This window comes from Cupressus sempervirens, chromosome 11, assembly GCF_028749045.1.
Source record: "Cupressus sempervirens isolate cs-2001-9-10 chromosome 11, ASM2874904v1, whole genome shotgun sequence".
Taxonomy (NCBI): domain Eukaryota; kingdom Viridiplantae; phylum Streptophyta; class Pinopsida; order Cupressales; family Cupressaceae; genus Cupressus; species Cupressus sempervirens.
The window spans coordinates 553,532,567-553,553,529 of NC_143128.1; the positions used below are offsets into that span (position 1 = coordinate 553,532,567).

At 37.2% G+C, this 20,963-nt stretch overlaps 1 protein-coding gene across 1 annotated transcript in view; it reads right to left on the reverse strand.

The window, feature by feature from the left end:
• CTF2A (FAD/NAD(P)-binding oxidoreductase family protein) overlaps positions 1-15,799 on the reverse strand; it is a 29,503-nt gene extending 13,704 nt beyond the window's left edge. The window contains exons 1-3 of the mRNA XM_089811753.1: positions 15,547-15,799; positions 13,675-13,821; positions 12,709-12,774 (exon numbers count right to left, since the gene is read on the reverse strand). Coding sequence (XP_089667879.1) covers positions 12,709-12,774; positions 13,675-13,821; positions 15,547-15,764 — 431 coding nt within the window. The 5' untranslated portion in view covers positions 15,765-15,799. The remainder of the gene's footprint in view (positions 1-12,708; positions 12,775-13,674; positions 13,822-15,546) is intronic.
• Positions 15,800-20,963: the final 5,164 nt, after the last annotated feature.

The window sequence follows — 20,963 nt, forward strand, 5'->3', positions numbered from 1 at the left end:
ACTGCAAAACAGAGCTATTCAAAAACTGAATAAAGCATCAAACCACTATCCAATAGATTCCTTTTTATAGAATGTATAGATTCCAAACTAAAGAAGGAAATCTTGGAAGGAGACCTTATGTGCTTTGAAGTATACATTTTCCATAGAACATGATGGACACCAAATTCCAATCTCCTTTGTCATACATAAAAAATAAAACTGGTTTGCGGTTCATTGAAAAGGTTTGAATAGAATAATGGAATTGTGATGTCATGGTGTCAATAGAGGATGCCCTAGGCATATTTCTAGGGGTAGAGGAAAATTTAATCAATGAGTGAGGGATGCCAAACCAATTATATTGGTAGAAATACATGTAAAACTGCTGAGGTGGATGATCTGGAGATTAAAACGGAAAATGGGAAATGGAACTAGAAACCTGAAATAACCCTGACAGGTTATTGCTTTCTCCAGCACCAAAAAAAAAAACTCTTTATACTTCAGCTCTGATACCACTGAGATGACCCTAGCTAATCACTACTGCTATTACACTAGGGAAATTAAATACTTCAACTAAATGTGCTATTTGGGATTATTGTCTAACTCTGTTACACCAGGAAAATTAATTAAATAATCACAGCAAATGCATATAATAAGAAGTCTGCAATATTTTCATTATTCATCAACATTTGTAGCACTGTCAACAAACATATAATAATCAATGGGAACCTGTTTGGCGACCCAAAATGCCTGGCGCTTTATCCAACCACCATCTTGCAATTGGAAAATGACATCCACCAAGTACAATATCGGTGCGCTCAGATTTGGCGATGTCCACTAGTCGGATATAAGCACCGAACTTGTGTGGAGCCGACAGTAGAAATGTCTGGGTCTGCCGCAGACATTCAATGTGTAGTTTGCCGCTAATGATGCCAAGACCCGCAAGGAATGCCCTCTCCTGCCCGACGGTATTGACTCCGTCTAGGATCGTGGTCGCTGTCTGGAGTTTAATATTGGCCCAATTTTTTAAATCGCGGCCTGTTCATTTCGTATCTGGCCCGAATTCGCCCATGACCTTTCGAAAGGAAATAAATTCAAGCACCCGCTAATCTTCACCCTTCGAGTTTACCCTTGGACCTGCGAACTGGATAATCATGCGATGCCGAAAATCCGTAGCATAAGAAACCTATTGAGAACTCCGTCTATGAACTGTAATTTATCCCCTCTGATTGGAGACGGATATCAGACTCTTGTCTGGTTTGATTGATATTCTGGCTTCTTCTACGAATTTGCTCCAATCTTGCAATGACTTGAAGTATGGTGATTTATTCTTCTTGAATCTCCCACTTGGCCTTAGGCCACAAATTTTGCCCTGTTGAAGTGACTGCAGTATCACTTTCAGATTGCAATAATTCGGATGATATTCCACATCCTCAAAATTGTAGATCTAAGAGAGTTTTCGTTCTCAGAGACCTCTAAGAATTTGCAGGCCGGGGACTACAAATTGCTCCAACTGAAAATAGAAATCGAATCATTAAATTGCTTGCTTCAAATGGGAGCCCTATGTCCTCTATTTATCCCCTTTGCTGAGAAGTTTCTGGAAATTGTCCGGAATCATCTTGCACTACAATTATTAACTTTATAAAATTAAATAATTAACTTTATAAAGTTAGAATACAGCCTTAATTTAATATTGGAATGAGTAGGCCCCACTTACTTAATTGGAAGACAAAATCGACCCTCTTCCCATAATCATTTGCCTACGAGAGTCAATGATAGGCAAATCCCCTGTTATAATTATATTGCTAAAAGAGGGACATGACAGTCCGCCCTTCCAGATATTGCTTGCCCTCAAGCAATCTCAGAGCTGGATGCTGCAAAATGGTCTCATTCTCCCAAGTAGCATCTTCGACTGGTAGATCCTTCCATTTAACCAAATATTCTCTGATTACTCTTCGGCGGAGCTGTTTTTCTCTGCTTCCTAAAATGAATTCCGGTACTATGATCAATTTCCCTTCATCATCCAAAGGCGGCAATACGGCAGAAGGTATCACATTCTGTCCCAATGCCTTTTTAAGACGTGATACATGAAACACATTATATACTTTGCTGTCTGCTGGAAGTTCAAGTTCATAAGCCAATTCCCCTATTCGCCTAATGATCCTGAAAGGTCCATAATACCTGGGTTTAAGCTTCTCTGACCCACTCTTTTTGAGATTAGATTGTCGAAATGGTTGAAGCATTAGGTAAACCATGTCGCCCACCTCAAAGCTTCTCTCCATCCTCTTTTGATCTGCGTATTGCTTATACTGATTCTGTGCTCGAGCGATGTTATCACGTAGAGAGCTAATGATATCTTTACTTTCTTGCAGTAAATCCCCAGCACGTGGAACCCGAACATCACTCATCAATAAGTCAATGAAACTGGGTGTATCATAGCCGTATAATGCTCGAAAAGGTGTCATTTGGATAGACATGTGGAAAGTGGTGTTATAGCAATACTCACACAAATAAATCCATCTTACCCAAGCCTTCTGCTGATCAGCTACGTAATTCCTCAAGTAGCCTTCCACCCATTTGTTTACTATTTCCGTCTGTCCATCGGTTTGCAGGTGATAACTAGTACTGGGTGTGAGCTCAGTGCCGCATAAACGAAACACCTCTTGCCAGAAATGACTCAAGAATCTACTATCCCTGTCGCTGACAATACTGCAGGGTATCCCGTGTAACCTGAAAACCTCCCTGAAGAATACTTCAGCTACCTGTACTGCAGTATAAGTAGTGGTGATGGGAAAGAAATGAGCATATTTCGTTAGCCTATCCACCACCACATAAATGCAATCACGTCCTTGAGCCTTGGGCAACCCGGTAATGAAGTCCATGGATATGCACTCCCACTTCTGACATGGAATGGGAAGTGGTTGTAGCAGCCCCGCTGGAAAAGTGTGCTCCTGTTTATTCTGTTGGCAAACGGAACACTCACGAACATACTGCAAAACATCCTTCTTAAGTCCTTTCCATGTAAACCGTTCTCGCACCTGTCTATATGTTTTAAAGTATCCGGGGTGACCAGCTATAGGTGAATCATGAAGAGCTCGCATAATGAACTGCCTCACCTTCGATCCTGGGACTAAAAATACCCTGCTCTTGTAAATAATCATTTCATCCACAAGTGTATACCTGGTATCAACAAGTGTCCCATCAACTATCCTAGATGCCCATGAATCTTTGGCATATTCTGCAATAATCAGATGCTTCCAATCCTCAGAGATCTCAATCATTGAACTAAGATGTGGTCTGCGTGACAAGGCATCTGCTACCACATTCTGTGTGCCCTTAACATAAGATATATCGAAGTCATATGCCTGTAACTTACTGACCCATTTCTGCTGCCTATCATTGAGATCCCTTTGCCCGAGGAAATGTCTTAAACTGTTGTGGTCAGTTTTTATGCAAAATTTGCCACCTACTAAGTACTGCCTGAACTTAGCTAGTGCATGCATGATAGCTAACATCTCCTTGTCGTAAATGCTGAATGATCTCTCTGGCCCACGGAGTTTCCTGCTTTCATATGCAATTGGGTGTTTATCCTGCATTAAAACAGCCCCAATACCATCTCCTGAGGCATCACACTGGAGTTCAAATGGTTTCGAGAAATCAGGCAATGCTAGTACCGGACATGAAGTCATGATCTCCTTGAATCTGTCAAAACAAGCCTGTGCCTTTGCTGTCCAAACGAAAGCTCCCCTTTTAAGCAAATCGGTTATAGGGGCCGCGTGTCGTGAATACCCGCAAACAAATCTGCGGTAGAAGCCACATAACCCAAGGAATCCTCTTAACTGAGTTAGGTTCTCAGGAGTAGGCCACTCCACAATAGCACGAATCTTATCAGGATCCATCCGTACACCTTCTCGGCTGATAATATGACCTAAGTATAACAACTCAATCATTCCCAAATCGCATTTGGACTCTTTGGCATACAAGGACTCTTCTTGCAAGGTCTTCAATACTGTTTCTAGATGCGCCATGTGCTCCTGCCATGTTCGACTGTATACCAAGATATCATCAAAAAATACCAACACGAATTTTCTCAGCTGATGATGGAAGACCTTATTCATGGTGGACTGGAAAGTAGCTGGTGCATTGGTCAATCCAAATGGCATCACTACAAACTCAAAATGCCCACAATGGCACCTGAATGCAGTCTTCTCAATGTCCTGTTCTCTGACTCTAATCTGGTGGTAACCTGATCTCAAATCAATCTTACTAAAGTAGCATGCCCCATGCAGTTCATCTATTAGCTCATCAATCCGTGGAATAGGATATCTATTCTTAATGGTTTTCTTATTCAGCATCCTGTAATCTATACACATCCGTAATGAACCATCTTTCTTCTTAACCAAAACTACTGAAGAAGCAAAAGGAGACTTACTAGGTCTGATGTGTCCCATCGCGAGAAGCTCCTTGATGGTTTTTTCTATCTCATCTTTAAGCCTTTTGGGATGCCTGTATGGAGTGATCATGACTGGTTTAGCACCTTCTTCTAATTCGATGATGTGCTCGATCCCTCTATCAGGTGGTGTACCAGGTGGAATATCGCTGAATACCTTACTATACTTTTCCCTCAATATCTGTATGTCGGGATGATATTCTGTCTTTTGTTGTTCCTCCTGTGTAGGCATGAGAGTACACATGGCTGCCCATTCAAGATCCTCATGTCTCACCAATCTTTCCAATCGTCTAAGAGAGATCGTTCGGATACCACTATTCCGAATAGCTCTCAATACATGCTGCCTCCCATCTACTTCGAACTTAATCTCCATGTCCCTGAGTCGGAAGGTAACCTCACCCAATAAACGTAACCATGTCATTCCCAAAACGATATCCAAATCACCCATATTGACCACGTGGTAATCTGCTCTAAACTCATAATTATTCAGGCGTAAAGGCATGTCTCTGACTATCTTGTTACACTTAAGAGTGTATCCGTCAGCAACCTGTACTCGAAGACCTTCGAATTCTTCTGTCTTAATACCACGACGCTCAACCAATCTTGCATCAATGAAGTTATGTGTAGCACCGGTATCAACTAATGTAATCACCTTTTGTCCTGCTAGGACACCACGTAATCTGAAAGATCCTTCATGTTGAGTGCTAGACAAACGCCCTTGCTGTAGATGCAGTTCAGGTTCTTCTTTCTGTTCAGACTTTCCTGTCTCTTCCTCAGATTCTGAACCAGTGTGTTCATCCTCTTTTGCCGCACTGTCGGAATCTGACCCTTCGTAATATGCCCACATAACTCTATTGGCTTTTCCTTTTGGTCGCAAGGGACAATCATGATCCCTGTCATATGGACCTTTGCAATAGAAGCATAATTTCTTCCTTCGCAAGTCATTTAATGCCTCTGTATCTAGGGGTGTGGTAGATTTCCCTTTGGTTTCAATGCTCTTTCCTTTATTTTTATCAAACTTCCTATTGTCTTTGAAAGAGGTAGTACTCCTGGGAGTGAACCGGCTAGAAGGGGCTGTAAGTTCCATACTTCGTGCTTTCCTCATGGCTTCCTGCAGTGTTGGTGGGTCAAATGCCTTAATCCATCCCTTGAGGGGTTCGGACAATCCTTCTGTAAATAAGATAACTAACCTCCTTTCCGATACATCTGGTACCATGACTGACAACCTTTGAAATTCGCTAATATAAACCTCTAAATTGCCAAATTGTCTTAACTGAGCAAGGTCGCGAAAATAAATTTCTGGATCCTTCTTATCAAAGCGTTCAACCAATCTATCCACAAAGTCCTGGTATGATGTTACCTGATTGTGCTGCAAGGTAACCATTCCATGTGACCACCAATCATGAGCTGCACCTTCCAGATGCAAGGTGGCATACCTGATGGCATCTATTTCTGACATAGGCCTTAACGCTAGAAAGGTGTCCAACTTATGAATCCAAGCTTGTGCTGTCATCTGACCACTCCCATCGAAGAAAGGCAAAGTAAGTTTACTGACAGCTCGTTGTAACTCACTTTCATGACCTCCTCTAGGTCTCCTATTCTGGCGGCTATTCCTCATATGTTCTCTTCTTTGGTTTAGATATCGATCAAAGTTCAATAATTCACGCACATGCGGGGGTAATGCTTGCCATTCTGTCGTAGCAGCCCTAAGATCATCCTGGAAATCTTCTGGTGCATCGTCTTCTCCCATCTCCTGAGCCTCTTCCCTTAGGAAGGTGGGACGAGTAGGCCTATTTGCTGTCCATGATCTGCGCCTAGGAGCACCTTGTGATCCTGCCACACTCCTATCATCGTGATCAGATGTGCCTCTTCCTTGATCCTGAATCCTGGGTTGAATAACTCTTTCCATTATGGTAGTCAAAGCCTGTAGTGTCTGAGTTATTTCTTGTTGTCCGGTAGTCATGGTTCTGTAAAATTCTCTGGTTTCATCATTGTCGACTCTGGAAAATCTTGGCGGACTCTGTCTTTCACCCATATCCCTGTTCTTGAATATGGTTCTCGAGTACAACTCCGGAAATTAAAGTACTTTTACCCAATCAGGATGGCAGGATTACTGCTCTGATACCACTGAAATAACCCTGACAGGTTATTGCTTTCTCCAGCACCAAAAAAAAAAAACTCTTTATACTTCAGCTCTGATACCACTGAGATGACCCTAGCTAATCACTACTGCTATTACACTAGGGAAATTAAATACTTCAACTAAATGTGCTATTTGGGATTATTGTCTAACTCTGTTACACCAGGAAAATTAATTAAATAATCACAGCAAATGCATATAATAAGAAGTCTGCAATATTTTCATTATTCATCAACATTTGTAGCACTGTCAACAAACATATAATAATCAATGGGAACCTGTTTGGCGACCCAAAATGCCTGGCGCTTTATCCAACCACCATCTTGCAATTGGAAAATGACATCCACCAAGTACAATATCGGTGCGCTCAGATTTGGCGATGTCCACTGGTCGGATATAAGCACCGAACTTGTGTGGAGCCGACAGTAGAAATGTCTGGGTCTGCCGCAGACATTCAATGTGTAGTTTGCCGCTAATGATGCCAAGACCCGCAAGGAATGCCCTCTCCTGCCCGACGGTATTGACTCCGTCTAAGATCGTGGTCGCTGTCTGGAGTTTAATATTGGCCCAATTTTTTAAATCGCGGCCTGTTCATTTCGTATCTGGCCCGAATTCGCCCATGACCTTTCGAAAGGAAATAAATTCAAGCACCCGCTAATCTTCACCCTTCGAGTTTACCCTTGGACCTGCGAACTGGATAATCATGCGACGCCGAAAATCCGTAGCATAAGAAACCTATTGAGAACTCCGTCTATGAACTGTAATTTATCCCCTCTGATTGGAGACGGATATCAGACTCTTGTCTGGTTTGATTGATATTCTGGCTTCTTCTACGAATTTTCTCCAATCTTGCAATGACTTGAAGTATGGTGATTTATTCTTCTTGAATCTCCCACTTGGCCTTAGGCCACAAATTTTGCCCTGTTGAAGTGACTGCAGTATCACTTTCAGATTGCAATAATTCGGATGATATTCCACATCCTCAAAATTGCAGATCTAAGAGAGTTTTCGTTCTCAGAGACCTCTAAGAATTTGCAGGCCGGGGACTACAAATTGCTCCAACTGAAAATAGAAATCGAATCATTAAACTGCTTGCTTCAAATGGGAGCCCTATGTCCTCTATTTATCCCCTTTGCTGAGAAGTTTCTGGAAATTGTCCGGAATCATCTTGCACTACAATTATTAACTTTATAAAATTAAATAATTAACTTTATAAAGTTAGAATACAGCCTTAATTTAATATTGGAATGAGTAGGCCCCACTTACTTAATTGGAAGACAAAATCGACCCTCTTCCCATAATCATTTGCCTACGAGAGTCAATGATAGGCAAATCCCCTGTTATAATTATATTGCTAAAAGAGGGACATGACAAAACCCTAAGAGATATGGTGCAAATAGGAAGTAAATGCCTAATGCATAAACGCTTAGGGGCAAGTTGCTCGAAACCCTAAATATGGATTGTAGTAAATAGAAAGAAGCCACCTCGAAACAAACAAAAGAAAGGGAGCCAACTAATCTGACCATAGAGCCAAGAAAAAAGGAGGCAAAGGAAAATGTCTTTTAGGCTGACATTTTGGACCAAATAAGAGGTAAGGTCGCTAATAGTTCGTGCACAAGGAAAATGATAGAGAGCTTATCAAACACATATATGAACTTACAAGATAGCAACAAAAAATGAAAAATTGGATGACAACTAGAAGAGAAAGAATCGAAGAGACTTCCACTTTGAATACCCCTAGCACCAATAAGGAGAACAATGGAAGGAGTAACATGGAAGAACAAGCACACCATAGAATCTGCTTGAGGAAGAACACAAGAATAGAGAAGAAAATCTAACAAACGAAACAAATCAGACACAAACCAGAAATGATGCCAACAACACACAACCGTACTATGGAGATGCAAGAGTCAAAGCATTTAGAGGTGCAGCTACTAGAGGATACTTGTTAAGTCATGAAAAATGCCATTGCAAGGAGGGATTCTTGGTTGAAATCATGACAATTCATAATTGGGATTGACTCCCACTGGAGAGCTTCTTCATGGATGGAGTAGAGGATGAGATGTTTGATAATGTACAAAACCTCCTTTTTGGAAATAAGGAAGAAGAGACAATTAAGGCTTCAAGACAAAAAGACTAATACAATACTAGGTGTATGTCAAAAACCAACTACTAAAATTGCCCCAAATTGTAGACAAAAGAGGTACCAAAGCAAGAAATCTCTCAAGTAGTTGAGTTGTTGGATGGAAATGCAAAAGGACATGTTGTGACCTTTTCACATCATCAGCCCATTGCAAATGGGAAACCCCTCTTCTTTTCGCTTTGGTATGTAGTAGGTGTAAGATTTAGATTAGATTGGCAAAGTTTTGAAGTTTTGAGGAGCCTTGCATATTCAAGTCTTGGGTAGGGTAAGTCTTGAGTAAGGTTAGTGGTTCTAGTAAAACATCAAGTTTGAATCCTTAGACAATTTGTAATCCTTGGGCCCTAGGAAGAGAGTGTGCAATTTTTCAACTTGATCCAATCACTATCAAAGACCCTGAATTTTCAATCAAGTTTGTGTGAACAACCAAGAAAGAAGTTAAAATTAAGGATGATCAAGGAAAGAGCATAGAATTTGTGATGTTTGGGCAAGAACTAGATTTGGATCTACATTTAGCCATTTTATGAGAATGTTCACGTCAAACCCAAGGTCTTCACAAGCAGATGACAAGTCATTGTGCACAACTAGGGTTCCAATTTTGATCGGCCACCATGAAGTTTGAGCCTTATGTACAAGTAACTAAGTTGAAAGTACATGGCAAAGTGCCAAATCAAGGTGAAAATTCCAACTTGAACAAGGCAAAGAGCAGGTAAAAGTGCCCAACTTAACCATTTTATGAGAATGTGCATGTCAAGCCCAAGGTCTTGACAAGCAGATAACAAGTCATTGTGCACAACTAGGGTTCCAATTTTGATCAGACACCATGAAGCTTCAGCCCCATGTACAAGTAACTAAGCCGAAAGTACATGGCAATGTGCCCAATCAAGGTGCAAATTCCAACCTGAACAAGGCAAAGTGCAAGTAAAAGTGCCCAACTATGGTGTGGTTTCTACTCCAAAATACCTTGCATTATGCCCAACCATCATGAGATTTCCAAAAAATGAAAATATATTGTGCCCAACACTTAGTCAAAATCCGCTCTAAGTACAAGTCCTTCTGCCCAATGCATGAGAAAATTCCAATTTGAACAAGGCATCACGCCCAACTAACGTGCGAAATCCAAGCCAAAATTACATTGCAAAGCGCCCAACTAGCATATAATTTTAGTCCTATGGGCAATTGACAATTAAATATTGATCAAAAAATAATCCAAGTAAGTCGGCCATATTAGAAATTGAACATTAAATGCACATTTAATCATTAATTAATCAACAGGCAGTAATTAATGAGATTGGCCTAGACAAAGGGACACCTTCCTTGATTCAATGCCTATATAATTTGGGTGTTGAAATCCATTTCAATACCCAACTCAAATGTGATTATACATTGTTAAGGGCAGATCAACTTCCTTGAGCAGCTAATTACAATTGAGCAGATCAAATTTGTGAAGACAATTGGCATTGTTTGAAATCATACTTGACAGATATTGAGATAAGAGTCAATTGATAGTGCAAACTCAAGTCTTGTCAAGAGAAATCAGACCTAACTAGGTGCAAATTGTGTAAACATGTTAAAATTTAAAATTCGGAATATAAATAAAGCCTTGTAGAATTTAAACATTTCCAGATCTGAATTTCAAGTTCACAATATTCATTACACTTAAGCAAAGAATTAGATTGTAGAGGGTCAAGAATGTATTTTGGAAGATTGAATCTGAATTTAATAAGATATATGGTCAAATTGTTTTCAATTCAAAGTGTCATCAAGTCCAAGCAAGTAGATGCAATCAGATTTTAATTTCAAGAAATTCTGGATGATAAGGTACAGTTTGCTGAACAATATACAAGATAAATGAAAAAGCAATTCTCTTGGATCTTCTATGTCATGTCCCCTTATCAATTTTAGTTCTGGGTGACAGAATTAATCTATCTCCACATCCGGATAGATTAATATCGACTTCAGACAAGATGCTATCCAGTCACAAAAAGAGGAATTTAATTTAATATATTCCAGGATTTTATTAAAGGTGCAGAGTTAAGTCACTTTAAATGTTCTAAAGTTATTTATCTTATAAATAGCCTTAAGTGACTACAGGATGAAAACAACTTTTAATCCCACATCCTTTGCACGTGGTACTTTTCCCTCATTCCAAGGTTATAAATACAGGAGTTTGCATTGGGATTAACACACACAGGAAATTTATGAAAGCTGAATGCACTGAGTTCTGGTTGCTTAAATGTGACTGGATTATGACTGGGAGGACGAAAACCCTTTAAGTCTGGAGATTATCCAAGAAGTTGGATGTTAACCCAGCTTCTCCATTTCAATATTGCAGTAATATTTGGGCAGAAGTCGGCAAGGTCAGGAAGACCAGTTTTATGAATGCAGTAAGTTCAGTATTCTGTGCCATTGTTTGTTAAATACAGTAAATTTTATAGCAGGCATGTGGATTGCAATTATCTACAGTTGGTAGTCCTTCAAAGATTTGAAGAAATATCTTAAGGAACCCACGACTACAAGGAGTTCTACCGGGGTTCAATATCCAGTGGTCAATATTAACGGGAAGGGCAGGAATCGGGGTGTAAGAGTTTGCTTTTTGAACTGGGCCGTTTTACATTCATAACAGCAGGCAAACCACAGGATTTAACACTTCCAGTTGGCGCATTGATATACATTCGTTTTAATGAATACACGTTACACAGGTTAAACCCAACTGAGGGCTGGACATTTGAATATTGCAGTATATAACCAGCTGAGAGCGAGTGTTTCACTGAATACTGGCGTGAATATTTGAGGCTCAGTTATTATAATCGGGTTAGTCTGAAACGTCACCAAGGAACACGACATTGGGCGTCATGTGCAGGTTATGATACGCATGTTTGAAAGTTTCATAGCTGGGTTAAAGTTCGCGTGAAGGGAGGCCGTGGTTATCCTCTGAGATGTGATTGTGATCACAGACGGTTGGAATGAAGACATATATTAATAGCTGCAGGAGTATAAGAGTTAACGCATAGCTAATATATCTCCAGTCGGGCAGTTGGTAGTATTGGCAGACCCTCTTAACGTGATTATATTCTGAGTCAGTTGTTTGGACGGCTACAGCAGTCACCCGCATTAAGCAATTTGGAGTGGACACTACGTCAGTCAATGTTCTACAGACTGAACACAACATCAGTTACAGGCATGTTTGACATTCTGGAAATTCCGCAAATCTGCAAGGTATTAGCGTAGGGGTTTGGTCTAACAGGTGCACTATTTTTCCTTGATTAACTTTTTGTTTCCAATGTATCAATTGACAGTATAATTACAAATTCAAGTAATACTGTAGTGCCAGCATATATGAACAGATATATTCCTATGTATTCGAAGTGATTTGGAAAGTCACCTGTAGGGATATTGCTTACAAACTGTTTGCTTAAATGCTCATAACTGGGAAGGCTGTAATACGGAAGGAATCAGTAATTTAACAGGGAACAATATTGATTGTAATTGACTGTGACTATTTTAATTGTTCATAAGACCAATATCTAATGCTTGAAATAGAAGGATAGCCGATTGGTTGCTTCAACAGTATCAAATGTGTTCCCAGGATTGTTTGAAAATTGTTTGATATAATGCCCCACAGTTTCATATCCAGTATTTTGATTCTTAAATTGGATTAGAGTTTACTACATTCTACAAGGGAGTTTCATACACCACATCAGTGTCTCACTTTGTGCTAACCTGAAGAAATTACCTTTACCAATATAAGTTATATGCATATAGCAGTAACCAGTCAAGATACAAGGTTGAAAGCTCAAAAAATTAAAAGTTAGTTTACTAGAAGTTTCTGGATGATATGCAAACTTCTGATCATGCCATTAATAAGCCTAGGTGTTCATAATCAGTACAAGACCTTAAAAGATGCATTACTGCTTCATGTAGATTATATTTTGATATGAACATTTTACATGCACTCTTACATTAATACAAGTGAACAAAAGAACTAGTGTCTGATAAAACCTGTTGCCTTCGCCCTTTAACTGGAAAGTTTTGAGTACTTTCCCCTTATTTGTCTGAATCTCCAACCTGCAGAATGGGAATACAGAAATATCAATATTGGTATGTTGGTTTTGTAGTTTTAGTGTTCTCTACAGATCCTGGAATCCTCTAAAATTCCAAATCATTGTGGATAAAACTAGATTGTTACCTTTGATGTGACATTAAGCACATTAAAGAAGCTAGTGAATTCTTCATCATATTACGATAGAAAAGTAGCGTTGGATAACAAATCAAAGTATTTCAGAAAAGGGTATTCTCGTGAAAAGGGGGAAAACTAGTCAAATGGGATTAGCTCATGTGAAACGCCATTAATTGTTTGTGGTGTATATCTGTGTTCAAATCTTAAAAAGTCATGTTATATGTAACAAATGTTGAATATTTAATCAACTAAAATACCGAATCCAATCTTGGTTGTGAATCGTGATGTAGCTTAGCGAAGGTGGTAAGGGGCCTTGGTTAAATCTAATGGAAGAGATGTCTCTTAGTATTCACATCTAAGCTGACTGATCCACAAGACAAGTTTAACAATAAAGAAAAGTAGAACACAAAAAAATTTAAAAGATCATAATGAATTGCTACAGTTGGCTATGATCTAAGAAAACCAAGACCTGAATTCATTTCTGCCAATACAGCAACACAAGAAAAGAACAAAACAAAATAATGTTAAGATAAATTATTATAAGAATTTCACATGACTTCTTATTGAATTTTAGTATTTCTTGTCAGATAAGAAGCATAAAAACAGATGAAGTGATTATCAATTATTAGAATCTATGATCCTCACTCAATGAATCCGCTAAAACTTGTGTATGAAAATCAATTTTTAGTAAGTATGCCACATTTTAAATAATAAATTTGCATACAACCAAATAAGACAAATAACTACTAAAGCTATCCAACTGAATGAAAGGGTTTATGGAAACAAACTCATGTATTTCACTGAACCCTTTTCGGAGATCATCAGCTACTCCTAGAACATCCAGCACACGCCATCCATTTTTGAAAAGAGTCAAAGAAGTCCCTCCAGTTCTTAGAGAATCGGCTTGCTCAAGCACTAATGCTCTAAGACCAAGCCTGCATGTTTTTGAGAACACAACAAAAGCAATGTCAATCCAAACTCCATTCGATAGAATTGTGTTAAATAAAGAGATATAATGTCATATGCAAATTAAGCATTTCAAAGGATGTACCCCCTACAAATCCCTATTTTCATCAGCACAACTATGTTCTCCGGTAGAACTTCCATCATAATCTACAATTGTCTCAGTTCCAGACCATTTATGTTAGCTATTATAAATGCCTAATAAGCATTATTTTTTGTGCGTTTCCAAAAGCTAACATTCCTTTTTAAAGTATAACAGGTTTTATTCCTTTATTTCTGACTAGCAAAAATTCAAATGCAAGTATTTAAACAAAAACAGAGAAATAACTTCTGCTCCAAGATTCTTATTTAAATAAAGTAAATAGATCACAACATAATTGTACAGACTCTCTGCTTGTCCACTTTAACACGTGAAACATGTTGGATAAGGCTTAAAACTGGATCATACAACATAATTGTACATACTCTCTGCTTGTCCACTTTAACACGTGAAACATGTTGGATAAGGCTTAAAACTGGATCATATATATTGACCGTTGCAATTGATTGAGCGGTGATCCAGGTCCACAGAAATCACTCAAACTTAAACCCAATAGAACATGTGTCAATTGCTCCAACCATAACTATATCATGGCAATATGATGCACTCGGAGCATAATTATAGCCAAATAATCAGTTTATAATCATCACAATTGTTTCCCCCCTTTACTGCTTCCAGACCAATAGTGACTATAGCATGGCAATCATATATCTGAGATTTGAATATAGATTGTTACATTGGAATAGATGAATGATTTTTAATAATGTTTATGAGACCAAGCAAGCAGTGTATGGGATCAAAAGTTATTATATAAGGAAATCATGCCATACAACCGAAGATGGATATGGCTTTATAGTCCTATCAAATTTTCAAATCTTTCGACATTGGATCTTCTACTATAGATCTTGACTAGTAGCATCTCTTACTTTCAAAATGTCTTCCCACTTCACACAGACACCACTTTAAACCGCACACATCATAATTTGTGCCATTCTACCTTCAGCAGTCCCTAGTCAAAATAATTTGACCTTACTACTAATCCAAAGGAAGGGTGGCTTGGATCTATAATATAATTAAGCATATACTCATTGTCATAATTTCAATCCCTCCTTAACTTGCTCTGTGGCTACTATGAAATGCTCTATGACTATTACAAGTGTTAGGTTTTTATAGTAAGGAATTTATTAAGCTTGTGAGCATATTCAAAGGGTTATAGTTCAATCGGTTTAACAAAATCGATGAGGATAATAGTAAAAGATATAGAAAGCCATACATCAAGGTTCAAAACCCCCAAAACACATTTGAAGCATGTTCAACTCCAGGTGAATTCGACATCCCCTGTTCTCTACTTACTATAAAAACAGAGATATCAAAATCTATATATGCAAAAATGTTTATATAAATAAATTTTAAAATTTCAATTTTCAATCCTCATAATTTATATGCCAAGTGAAAAACTCTACTCAAAGATCACCTATCAACCCTAACTTTCGTGTTAACAATCTACTTGAAGAAACACTAAAAATTTGCTACCCATGAATTAGGATAAGCAATTCATACTGAAAATATGCATACAATCTCTGTTCATAATTCAAGCTTCTTAGGTATACTCCGAAATTTCTGGGTATTGGCAGATAACTAAAATGGGAAAAACAACCTATGAAGAGATAGGGCAGTAGAAAGGCCTGCAATACCAGCACCCACAATCACCACATTCTCCTTCCTTTGCAGTCGATTATCTTGGTTTTTCTCATTGCTACAGCATCTTAACCTAGTATTTTTCCTGATTAGGAGAGTCTGACATAGGGGATTTATGCCTGAAGAAAGGTGAAACGGATGAATTAAGGAGAAGTTCCCTGCTGCAGCTATGGCCATTGAAACCGCGAACAATAACGGCTGTTTGATTGCTTGCCTGCCCTTCCTTACCCATCGTTCCTAATGCTTGAACGAGTGGTCAGAAAAATAGATTCAAATGTCGCAGGATTTCGGTGGCGTATAATTCGTATAAATGTGTAGGCTATGATCCCATCGAATGGGCTTAATATAAAATATCAGGAAGCATTGTCGACGAAATTTACTAATTTTAAGTTCCAAAATTTATATAAACAAGTTGTTTCATGAATTTTGTTATTTAGTATACTTAATTCATATAAAGAAATAATAATAATTAATTAAATTAAATATAAATTTTAAAAATTAGATGAATTATAAGTATCTTAATTATACGGTTAAATATAGAATCTTAAAAAGTAAGGTTAAAAAGTTTCCACAAAAAGATTCTAATCAATCATGTAGAAATTTTTATTTGACTTAATGGCACCTCCATCTCCTTAAAAATAGATCTTAAAGGTTCTTTAATGGGGCCCCGCCCTTATACAGTTCTATTAAGAGAGCAATCTCTAAAAAGATGATTAATCATAATAGTATGGCATTTTGGCAATTTATTTAAATCGCCACTTCTGTATAAATTTTAATGCCCCGCCAAGAGATCCTTGGAAACAAGGATAAACATAGACTAACAATTTTTTTGTTAAGAAATATGTAATAACATGCATTCAACATTCATAAGATCGCAACTAAAGACATAAACCAACCAACCAAAATTCCCCAAGTATTCACTGCTTACCAACCCATACATTCCATCTATGTGAATTATCCATACAATGTTTGTTCCAATAATCATACTAACATTTGATACGATATTCATTTTAAATCCCAAACACAAGTTCTTAAGTGAATAAGCCATAAAAGTTCATTTTGTGAACTAAATGTAGAAATAATACGAAAACATCCCAAAATGACCCTCAAACATCAAATAAGTGATTAGTACCAAATTCCAAAAGGGTACTCAAATCACCAAGTTGCTTCCTCCAAACAAGTTGAAAAATACTTGTTGTTTGAGGAACGACAACTATCTATCAACATCTTACAATAGAACTCCATAGAACATGTGATAAACTAGTAAACATCATGTGAAACTTGCACAATAAAACTTTGGACTGAGTATGATGATCGTTTGTATTGCACAATACAACTCCAAGAGTGTAGCAATACAACTCTAATGCGTGTGATGAAACATAAAGTATCATTTCATCGTACGATTCGTTGATTGTACTAAGTATGACTAACTGCCTACATTGCATACAAGAAACTAATCTAATCAATAGTGTAAAATAAACCTCCACACTAGGGAGTACCTAATATATGCATCTTGAGGAATACACACTCAATAACATCGGTACCTCATTTAATATAAGAAGTACATCTACATGCTAATCTACCAAATACAACTCTATACCATTGCAATGATAATACAACATCATAATATATCATATACATCAAGGGAAGCATAAATCACAAGAAACATAATCTAGAATAACACTAGAAAATCCAAGTGAGCATCAAGCTCCAATCCCGAAGCTAGAAGAAGATTGTCTCTATATTTTGATCCCTAATAGTGGTATAGGTAGCCACATCTCCCAACCATCTAGAACCCGTAGGCTCACCCGGCTATGCTCATGGAGGCAACAACACAACCAAAATTACATAAGTTGAACCATACAAGGCTTACACACACACCGACAAGTACATGACAACAACTCAATGATTATGAAAACGGTGTAGTACAACAGATCATTAGCTAGACATGTTATAGGATAACTATGTATGGACTTTAGTGGAGTGCAATTCACTTGGCATCAACAAGCCCAAGTTGTATACGGTTGTTGGGAGGCCTTGTACTTGGTATGGCTCAACTCCAATAGGAGGTCTCGCACCAACTTCCATAGAAGACTACAGAATGTACATACACCACACCCTCATATTGGCTCCCTTGGGACACTCGTAGAATGTACAAGTCTTCTCTTATCTTTCATTAAGTTTTATTATCCCATATGTATTATTGGTTATCACTTATTAAAACCTCTTCATGTTACCTTGTCAACCACTTCTAAGTTGGGGTACATGAGAGAATCCACTCCACATGTATACCCTACATATCCATGCTCACCACACAACGAGTGCCCATAGGTAATGCAAATTCTCAACCTAGTCCCAAAATTAATAATCACTCAATTGACCTAGATATGGGAGTTTGTGTCTTGCAAGATCCCAACATATACATGTCCATGTACTCATGGGTAGGCACAACCAACTCTACAAAAATGATCAAGAAATACCAATGTAAGGGTTGGATATGAGAAATGCAATAAAACAACCAAGTGTAAATAACTCACTCAATCAGGCATCTTGTTGGGAGTACGGATTCAACAAGCCCAAAAAGTAAAACCATAAAAATATTGAAAACCTAGCAAAAATTAATTTTCCATGAACTAAACACATTCCATGAAATTCCTACAAAATCAAGGTGACAGAAAAAGAAGATGACAACAAAAATGTCCAAAAATCAAACATTCTAGAATTTTATGAAATCAAAAACTTGTCCCTAAAGTGAGGTTAAACACCCAAAAATTAAATAAAATCTGATCTACAAGCTCACATGCAAATTCTAACAGCATAACACCATAAAAAAATCTAAATTAAAATCACATACACCACCAAATGTTTGTTCTTGTCCAACTAAGTCAAATTAATGCATGAAAATAGAGGGGAACATTAGTTCTCAACCTCCAACCAATTAGAAATAAAAATGGTAAGTAAAATAGACTAAAACCAAAGAGACAAGAAAGCCCTACCTCACATAAAACATTCAAATCTGGGGATTGTAACCACACAATGAATAAGTCGTCAAATGTGACGAAACACTTGATAGAGAAGGAGATCCCAACTATGAATCCAATGAGACTATTCTCGCAAAAATATGGGGAGCCACACTCTCCCAACGAGCAAATCACTGAAAATGTCCAAGTTTGGAGGGACATGGAATAACAAGTGTAATAGGTGAGAGTTAAAACTTCCTTTTGCCAATATAAACACTTATATAAAAGTAACTTAATAAATTAGGTTATTATATACTTAATAAATTAAATTAGCCCATTTTCCCAAATAAATACTCGATAAAATAATTGGGTCATTTTCCCATATACTTGATAAAATAATTGGCCATTTTCCCAAATGAATTATTCAATTTCAAGTAATTAAAATTAGTAAGGAAAAAGGAGTTATGAAAAGGAACTAGGTAAGTGTGATGCAATACAAGGCCAGTGTATCCCCAAAGGAGAAGACCTAGCCCACAACAAATAACCACACAATAGATGTATAACCATAACACAAATATTTAGATCCAAAATAACACTTATTCTCATAATATAGTCATAAGATTTACATCCAATATGCTTGGTTGTAAGGCCTTCTAGGTTGTGGCCAAATATATCAGCAATTACTATAACAGTTATGCAAGACCTCACAAGATCCAAACCCTAGTTATCCTAGACCCACAATTTGGTAGAAAATCCCAAGAAGAATCTAAACTTGTGCTCACATGCCACCAAGCAACCTTCTTATTTCCCAAGCCCACACTTAGCTACTAGCTTTTCTAAACTTTTCTCCTCTCAACTACTCCATGCTTCATTTATGTTGAAATGAATAACTCTAAACATCACAAGACCCTCTACTTAAACTAAATCAAGCCACAAGTTGACCTAGCAAGTTACACTAAATAAACACTCATATTAAATGAACAGTTAAGCCACAAGTCACTCTGATAGACTAAATTAATAAATACTTAGGACAAGGCCCAAATTTACAATACATAGCTAACTCACATGACAACATAAAATTATGTGCCCTCACACATAGGTCCACATACCATCCAACGATCCAAATCCAAGATCGTATAAGATAACTCGCACGGATCAAAGCTCGCAGAAATAATCTCCAAAGCACACAAAAGAAATAGGAACACATTACCAACAACCACCAAAAAAGCTCTAACTCCAACATGATCACTCCAAACATTATGTGCACATAGGGAAAGGTTTACCAATATGTCTCAAACATAACCCTAACACTATGAGATATAAGTCCACAAATCTGAGCTTGATGCTCCTGCATACAATTTTGCACATATTTATAGCAAAATATCATAAAATGATTGTCAAAGCTGAAAAATGTATATCTAATTTTAAACAATTGTGCACATGTTTATAGCAAAATATGCTAAAATGATAGTCAAAATTAAAAATACACGTTTAATTTTAAATAATTTTGCACATATTCTACGCAAAATACATTAAAATGATTGTCAAAGCTAAAAAAAATGTATGTCTAATTTTAAATAATTTTGTTAATGTTTTTACCAAAATACACTAAAATACTTATCAATCTAAAAAATGCATGTCTAATTTTAATATATTTTGCACATATTCATTCTAACCAAACAAAATAAATGTTCAAAGTTATATATATGCACGTCTAATTTGATGCAATTTTGGACATGTTCGTAGCATAGTACACAAATGATTATCAAAACTAAAGATTATAAAAAAACACATATCTAAATTTAAACAATTTTGCACATGTTCATAGTTTGTACACTAAAATGATTGATAAGTAGGAGATAATTTCCATAGCAAGTCAAATTGTGATATTGCTATCAAGATTTAACTGTGTGATTTTGAGTCAAACTCACTGACCCATGTTTCATGAGTAGCGATTCAACATGAATCTATCTCTCATGAGAATAAATGGAACACTTGGCACTCATTGGATCTAGGTGATGCTCACAATGGTGAAGCATTGGGATTTCCCGGGAGGTCACTAAAATGATTGTCAAATTTTTTTTAAAAGTACATCTAATTTTAAATAATTTTGCACAGATTCATAGAAAAATATACTAAAATTATTATTAAAGCCAAAGAATGCACGTCTACTTTTAAACAATTTTGTACATGTTCATAACAAAATAAACTAAAATAATTGTTGACGCTAAAATATGCATGTCTAATTTTAAATAATGTATACATGTTCATAACAAAATACACTAAAATGATTGTCAAAGGTAAAAAAATAAAAGTCTACTTTAAATAATTTTACACATATTCATAGCAAAATATACTAAAATGGTTGTAGCTTTAAAATGCACACTATTTTAAAAAAAATTGCACGTGTTCATAA